General features: G+C 38.4%; 1 protein-coding gene across 1 annotated transcript in view; it reads right to left on the reverse strand.

Annotated features, from left to right (window-relative positions):
* The window catches only part of LOC105820073 (serine/threonine-protein phosphatase 4 regulatory subunit 1-like), an 81,914-nt gene that overhangs the window by 32,764 nt on the left and 40,295 nt on the right, over window positions 1-8,855 (reverse strand). The window contains exons 3-4 of the mRNA XM_012656481.1: window positions 5,692-5,798; window positions 4,262-4,404 (exon numbers count right to left, since the gene is read on the reverse strand). Of these exons, the coding sequence (XP_012511935.1) occupies window positions 4,262-4,404; window positions 5,692-5,798 (250 nt within the window). The remainder of the gene's footprint in view (window positions 1-4,261; window positions 4,405-5,691; window positions 5,799-8,855) is intronic.

Consider the following 8,855-nt stretch of genomic DNA (forward strand, 5'->3'; position numbering starts at 1 on the left):
GAGGTCAGGATGAGCAGAGGGGACAGGCAGACACCTGCAGAGTCGAGGTGGGACGGACAGGAGACCCATGAGGACTCTGAGCTGTGTCTCAGGGCATTAATGAGTCTGAGAGTGTTCGGTGAGATAGAACTTCAGCACATGTGTGTATAGGGGAGGGGAATGGAGGGGCACCTCGAGGGGTTATGTATTTATGATGGAAACAAAGGAGACATAGCTTGGGTCCAGCTGGATATAGAAGGTAAGAGGGAAGGATTTTGACGGTTCCCAGGTGGCAGCTCTGGGGAATTGAATAAAGTAGATGGTGGTTCCCTTCATTGCGATAGGGGATGAAGATTGAAGGCCTCTGTTTTCTCTGTGATGTAAAAGGCAAGGTCACCTGCTTGGCGCAAGACAGGGAGAGGTAAGAGAGCCTGATGAAAGTGGCAGAGGTCTAAAAGAGCTGCCAAGGATAATGTGAAAAGCAGCTGATGAGGGATAAGGGGAAGGACTGCCATGCAGTGCTGCAAATCCAGCAGCACCTGAAAGCCATAAATTTGCAATGGCACCAATCAGTGGATGATGGGACTGGCTCCGCCAAGCTCAGCAACCACAGTGCAATGCATGATGGGACTGGCTCCACCGAGCTCAGCAACCAACAGTGGAGGAGGCTGGTGGGCTGCGCTGGGCAGGCAGGGCCAACGTGATGGGAGCACTGTCAAAAAGACAAAAAAATGGAGGGTGATGGCAGGAACGGGCTTGGAAGGGTGGGATGAGAGAGGGAGCAGCTGAGGAGTAGCAGGAAGTAAAAGCAGGCAGAGGCCAGTGGCTGTGGAGTCAGTCACCTGCAAGGTAGAAAGGCCCAGGAGATGGGGAGTAAAGAAAGTGGGGCAAGTTGTGGTCAGAGGTGGCCTTCCACCTTTGGGAAGGGGAGGTGTGGAAGTTCTGGAGGCACCAGGTGGCAGGGAGCGACTGTGGGTGTGGGTGCAAGGGGTGGTTAGGGTGAATGGGTAGATGGTGGGGTGCAGGCGCAGCGTGGGCTGCGGTGGGGGTGCCTGCTCTTGGCCCTGCATACAACTCCGCAGCAAATACACACTGGGTTCAGGCACCATGCTAGATCCTGGGGTCAAAACCACATGTCCTGCCTCTATCTTTCTAGAACAGAATATATAGCAATGCTATATGACAAAGATCAAGAAAATGACAAATCCCCCAACCCAATATAATCTTATTTTGAAGAATGGATCCAAAGGAAAAAGAAAAGTCAGTAAAAGAACAGAACTGCATCCTTTACAAGGCTCACCGCATCTACAGTACAAAAAAGCTGAAAGAAATCTAAGCATTCAACAAAAGTAAAAATATGAAGATTATGAAGAAACACAGTAAAATGTCTATGACATGTAGATGAGCTTTCTGAGGGTAGAAAATCTGTCCTGCTCATCTCTTTATCCCCAGGCACAAAGCACTGTGTTGGGCTCATAACGGACACTCAGAAACCATCAGAATAAATGAGTGAATGGGAGAAATCATATCACATTATCATTAGACCTATGTGGAAAAAAATGTAAGCACCTAGAGAGGAAAATGCAAAAATAATCAAAATACCGATGTTAGGAGAGTGGAAATAGGATGACTTTTTTCCTTATTTGAAAACTCCATTTAATCCTGTCACGCTGTTTAACAGTTAAAAATGAGTGTAAAAAAGAGTTTGCTCTTTTAAAAATGCTTGGATCAAGGGAGAAGTACAAGCTAAATTTTTTAAATTTCTTACAAATAACAATAATGAAAAAATGATATACCATTAAAAATTAAATACATTTGCCCTTTGTGGAAAGCCATCCTCAGAATACACTGGCACAAACAGAAATGATGCAAGGCTATTTGCTGCAGCAATTTTAAAGTGGCAAAGGACTAGAAATAAGTCAAACATCCATCCATAAACTCTGCTCCGTCCCGCCTGATGGAGCACCACACTGCGAGGAAGGAAGCACGGACTGCCCGGGCTCCAGGGCACTCACTGAGGAAAAGGCAGGCGCAGCACAGCAGAAAGGGGATGGCACCTTACATCTGAGAAAGGGATGGGTGGCAGACGCAAGGACATAACCTGAGAGCTATTTGTGTGTGTGTGTGTGTGTGTGTGTGTGTGTGTGTGTGTGTGTGTGTGGTGTGTGTGTGTGTTTCAAGGTAAGAATAAACCAAAACCTAAAAGAAACAGTTACCTCAAAGGGAGGAAGAGAACAGATGGGGGGATAGGGATGGAAGGCAGATTTCTCTCAATGTACTTTGTTTTAGAGTTTTGACTTTGGAATCAAGTAAACATATTAAATAATTATAAATCAAAATTAAATCAAATGTAAAAGCTAGAGCAATTCCTAAAATTAAAAAACAAATGAAAACAAAAGAGCATAACTATGTATTAAGATGGTGGCTTGACCACAAAGAGAAGGGAGCATGAATATGGCTGGACATCTCTAGTGGGATGTGGCCCTAAAACACAGGAATTGCAAAGAAATCTTACACTATTTTCAGTAATCCTATCATGTTTAGTTATAATTCTGATCATTTTATTTTGGATACACACACACATTAATGCCATTAAGAAGCAAGATTTAGATCATTTAAGTAAAAAAAAAAAGATACAAATATAAAATCAAAATTAAGTAAAATCCCTATAATCCTAAATTTGAGTTGGAAATACCAGTGTAAATTCATGAGGAATTTTTATTTAGAAAACAAATTGCTCTGTTACTAGAAGTAATGATCGATCTCATAGCAACGAGAACCCCCAGGACCCACACTCTGGTTTCTTACTATCGTTTCCTGTGTAAAGGAACCGTGGCTCCTTGGAAAGATGGTCAGTTTCAGGTAGAGGTGTGCTACTACAGTCTACTGAGTCACGTCAAAAAGATCCTGGAGCCAACTTGAAGGGCTCCCACTGGTCAAAGCTGAGACAACTTGATCATTAAACCGAATAACTACAATGGGTTGAAACATATCTACTATATTAAAATTCAGGAGTTCGTAATAATACTCAAAACACATTTTTAAAACCTAATTGGGAACCTTGGTAGATTATTAGAACACCAACTAATTATTGTGGAAACTGGTAAATAAAGGATAAAATAAAGCATTTATTCTGTCTTTCCTATACAAATAGGTTTTCAGGGCTAACAAACAGTTGATAGGGGAAGTTCTTTAAAGAAGAACTCCAGCTATTAAACTAGAAAGGAATGATGGAATCACGGTGTCAGTGTCAGAATTTTACAACCTCTAATGAAACACTGGATTTAGGCAATGATCACCAACGGTTGCTCACAGGTTGACAGAGGAATTTCATATGAAAGGATAAGGCTGACAACACCTGAATCCTGTGACCAAACTCAACATAAGGAAAAAATAACCATCCAGAGCTTTTGTGCCTCCTGATTTGATGTGGCAGGAAAACACAGCACCATCTAAAAAGTATTCTCGATAAAACAGAAAATATGAGTCCTATTGAGCCTCTGGACTTCAACTACTAGTTTATAGGAAATACCTGGAATAGAGGAACATCTTAACACTATAGAGATGCAATCGGCCAGATCTCAAATGTGGGAAATGCTATAAAACTAATGGCCTGGTTTGCTAACAAACAGCAAAGGGGAAAAAAGGAAGGGATAACTATCATAAATTTAAAGATATTTAAAAGACTTATCAACCAAATTCAATGTGTGGACCCTGTTTGTATCCTGATTGGAACAGACTACTTGCAAAAAACACATTTATGAGAAAACAGGAAAATTTGACCAGTGACTAGATATTAGATGATATTAAATAACTACTGATAATTTTTACATTTGCAATAGTGATACTGTCATTATGTTTTTTAAAAAGAGTCTTCAGTCTTAGACAAAAAGTATTTACAGTTGAAATGATACGGTGTCTGGGAATTGCTTTCATCTGGGTTGGGTGTTATCTGGGTAAGAGAAATATAAAACGACTGGTCAAATGTTAATGATGGTTGAAGCTGAGAGAAGGGCACATGGGCATTCATTTTAATATTCTCTGTGCTGCTACGTGTGTTTGAAAATTTCCATAATAAAAAGTTAAAGAAAAAAAAGAAATAGCTCATGATAAGAATGAGTGCTGTCTATCTTCCTACATGATTACAGGAACTGGGCACAAACAGACCTTTTGTTCTTGCATCACTTAACTCCTAAGAAGCTGTTTTCGGAATTATGTAAATCGGCTAAAATAAAACTAAATAGAATTGATAAAAAGATCTGAAGATTACAATTTTTCAAACCTGATTGTTTGGATCTGTGAGGTACCTCACTACAATAGGTATGAGATATTCAGAGAACACCGCTGGAAAATCTGATCTGTTTTCTTGTAAAAAAACAGCAATAGCGGGAATCTGTTCCATCAGCTCAGTCCGCACTGTGGGCTCTGCAGCAGTAAAAAATAAAAAAAAAGAATTATATTAAGAATAAGCCAAGCATCTTATATAGTATATACTGATAGTTTCTAGCTTTTCTTACTAAAATACTTCATCAAGGAAATTAGACAAATGCAGTTTAAAAATCATTTCCCATTTAGAGTATTTATGCTACAGACAGGCTTAAAAAGCTAATAAGCTATACGGCAATATAAAAACATAAAAAGAAGAGAGAATGACAACTCTATTATAACAAGCCATATATAAATCGAGGAGGGAGTAAGAAGTCTGCATGCTGGGCCAGCATCCAAAAGCCATTACAACTAATGGCTTATATGCCAGACCTATGGGTTGTGCTTATTTAAATTCTAGCCTGAATGTATACATTATAAATAATTCTTTCATAAATGCACTCCCCCGCAATCCACGCATCCCAATTATTTCTAAGGCAAAGTATTAAACAAAAGAGTGGCTCTAGCTCCAATACACCACATTAAATTTAACACAAATATATAATTGCTGCAGCACTGTAAATGGTGACTCATTTACAAAGAGAGTAAATGAGTAAAGACTCAAAACATCCACTTGGGCCTTTTTAAAAGTGTTGTGTCATATTCACATGAATATTTTAAATAAATATGGGAGCTATATGGAAAGCTTATTTTTCTATTTTCAGTTAAAATGATCAAATTCTCAGGCCTCAAATTTCCAAAACTTTCTGAAGCTGCTCACCATTCATTATGAATGCGGGGAAGTGGAGGGCTGTAGCGTAGCTGTCAGAACTAGCAACCCCGCCACTAACTCATCTGACTCATCTTTACCGGGGGTGGGGTGGGGGGAAAGATAACGTCATAGTGTCTGCTGTACAGCAATGTGCTTTTCTTCTAGAATAGCAATCACAGAGAAGTGGAAAGAGAAAGAAAAATCAAGATTAGCCTACAAAGATCATAGGTGAGAGAAACTAATGACTGGAATTGTTCTAATCCAAAGGACTTCTTTTAGTTTTGCATTTCTTAGCAACCAATAGTCAGATAAAGCTTAAGAAATACAAAAGGCCTAACTGCCGGGACAAATAGCACTCAGAGCCATTAGTCACTCTAATTTTCTAAAAATAAGGATAATTTGAGTCATATTCAAATAAGATGCCCATTTGGCATGCCAAAATCCATTCATGGTTAGACAATGCTTAAACTTTATCACTTAATAAACATGTATTTTAAATTAGCTATCATTGGTTATATATAATTTCTTAGAAATGCATAAGCAAAAAATAAAATTTATACGATACTTATACAAACCTGCATCTTCTGATAATCTGACTACAATCTCCATTACTGTTAAGAAGTCTTCTTCATTGTTACTGAAGTCCCGGAAGATATCGAGCAGCCCTCTGGCAATAATCTGACTATGGAGATAAGAAATGATCCATATGGTTATTTGGGCAACACTGACTGAAGGACTGCTAAGTTGTGCTAAGAGCAGGTAATATTAATACAATCATGGAGCAAAAGAAAGTCAGCAACCTATGTCCAGAAGGAGGACAGAGACTGGCAAGGAACGTCCAAAGATGATCCTTCCAATGGAGATCAAAATCGTACAATGGGGACCCACATCTTCCAGTCTGGCAGTCATCAGAGTCTGAAACTAGCCTTGTGAGAAGGGAAAATAAAATCTTTTTCTTCTTTTCTGATTCTTCAGGCCTAGACAGTCTTGGAGAAAAGTCCTAGGACAGTGGGAAGGAATTAAGTGACCAATAATGCAGAAGGAAAAGATCCAAAGAGGCATCTGATAGCCCTCTCAATGACTGAATGAAGAACTATAGCTCTTGAGAGAATTTTTTAAAATTCAGACATTTCCCCATGTTTATTATTTTTACTTTTCTATCTTCCTGTGCTGATTAGCCATAAAACTTGTAAAATGAGAGGGACTTATAAATGCCTATTTTGAGGGGAGCAAGGAAAGAAAAAGCTGGGGAGACCCCACTCATGGAACAGAGGCAGCTACTGAAAGGAAAGAGAAGCCTCCCAAGTCCCCTGAAGCAGCACACAGGACAGCAGTAGGTCAGCCTGCGGCTGAGGAGCAGTCCTGGATGTGGCAAAGGAAAGTTCCACCACAAGGTGGCAAACAATGAAGGAACTGAGTGCACTCAGGCATTCCAGAGGAAGCTCTGGCCACTAAGGGAGAAAATGTGATTGTCACTGTGGGACGAAGTGACCATATCCCATCATAAACATGATCTGAGCTACTGAAGGCCTACTGAGGAGAAACTTCACAATCTCTGCTATAGGTAACCCAAGAACATGCTGAAGGGCCCCTCTGGTCAATGGAGGGGCACCCTGAGGTGGGGCCTTCTGATAGAGTGGACCCACGAGCTCAGGAAACCAATGTGAACTATGGCTAGCCTTGGACCACCCAAAGACAGGAAATCAAAAGTGAATAAAGACTTGTTTAGACATTCAAAATGGAAAGAATCCATCACCAGCAGATCTGAACTACAAGAAATGATAAAAGAAATCCTTCAGGCAGAAAGAAAATGACATCTGATGAAAATCACAATCTACATAAAGGAATAAAGAGCACCAGAAATGGTAACTACATGGGTAGATATATAAAGCTTTATCTTATTACTTAAATCTCTTTAAGAAATAATTAACTGTTTAAGTGAAAATAATAATATAGATTTATAACATAAAGTAAAATATAAGACAAAAAATCATAAAGAGAGGAAAAGAAGGCATACTATTATAAGGTTCTTACACTACACATGAAGTAGTAAAATATCACTGGAAAGTAGAGTCTGATGAGTTAAATATTCAAACTATAAATGCTAAGGCAACCACTAAAATAACAAAACAATGAGTTGTAGCTAATAAGCTATCTAAAAAGACAAACTAAAATTACCAAGAAATTCAATTAATCCAAGAGAAGACAGATAAAGAATAAAGGGAACAAAACAGATGTGACAAATAGAAAACAAACAGCCAGATGACATACTTAATTAAACCTAATGACCTCAATAATTACATTAAATGTAAATGGTCTAAACATTCCAATTAGAAGACCAAGATTGACAGAATGGATATAAAAGCAAGACCCAATTACACAGTGTTTACAAGAAACACGCTTTAAATATAAAGATGCAAATAAGTTAAAAGTGAGAGAATGGAAAAAGATATATTACGCTAACAATGGGCAAAATAAAGCTGGGCTAGTGATATCAATATCAGACAAAATAGATTTTAGAGCAAAAAATATCACCAGGGATGACGAAGGTCATTTCATAATGATAAAGGGGCAAACTCATGAAGACATAATAATCCTAAGTGTTTATGTACCTAATAACACATCTTCAAAATACATGCAGCAAAACCAATAGAACTGCAAGGACAAACAACAACAGTCAAGACAATGCAAGGGTCCAGAAACAGACCCACACATCTATCATCAAGTTGATTTTTTACAAAGGTGAACAGGGAAAGGATAGTCTTTTCAAAGAGTGGTGCTAGAATAAACAGTCACGTGGGGAAAAAATGAACCTTGACTCCTACACTACACACAAAAATTAATTCAAAATGGATCATAGATCTAAAGTAAGAGCTAAAACATAAAACTTCTTGAAAAGAAAAAAAAACAACAGCAAAAAATCTTTGTGACCTTAGGTTAGTCAAATATTTCTGAAGAGCCAAAATATACAAACCATAAAATAAAATAATTGATAAATTGAACATCAAAATTAAAAACTTTTGCATCCCAAACCACACCATTGAAAAAATGAAAAATTCATAGAAAGGAGATAATATCTGACAAAAGACTTGTATCCACAATATATAAATAACTCTTATACTCTTACAATTCAGTAGTAAGACAGAAAGCCCAATTAAAAGAAAATGTGTTCATAAATTATCCCAGCAGCATTAGTAATAATAATAGCCCAAAGGTGGAAATAACCTAAGTATCTATCAACTGTTGAATGGATAATCAAAATGCTATATATCCATTCAATGGAATCTAATTAAAGGAATGAAGCACTGACACACGCTACAGCGTGGATGGACCTTGAAAACAGCACGCTGAGTGAAAGCAGTCACACGAGACCACATATGATGACACTTCCATAGAGCGTCTAGAAGAGGTAAATCAATGGAGAGAAAAGTAGATTAGTGGCTGTCTAGAGCTAGGAGATTGGGGGTGAACAGGAAGTGACTGCTAATGAGAACAAGATTTCTTCCTGAGGTGATAAAAAATGCTTTAAAATTCACTGTGGTGATGCACAACTCTGTGAAGATACTAAAAACTATCAACTTACATACTATAAGGTAATGAGTTATATGATACGTAAGCTAAATTTCAATAAAGTTTTTTTATCTTTTAAAAGTGCAAAAGATTTTAACAGCTTCACAAAAGAAAATATACAGGCCGGGCGTGGTGGCTCACGCCTGTAATCCTAGCTCTCTGGGAGGCC

This window comes from Propithecus coquereli, unplaced genomic scaffold (genome assembly GCF_000956105.1).
Source record: "Propithecus coquereli isolate 6110/MARCELLA unplaced genomic scaffold, Pcoq_1.0 Scaffold503, whole genome shotgun sequence".
Lineage (NCBI taxonomy): Eukaryota > Metazoa > Chordata > Mammalia > Primates > Indriidae > Propithecus > Propithecus coquereli.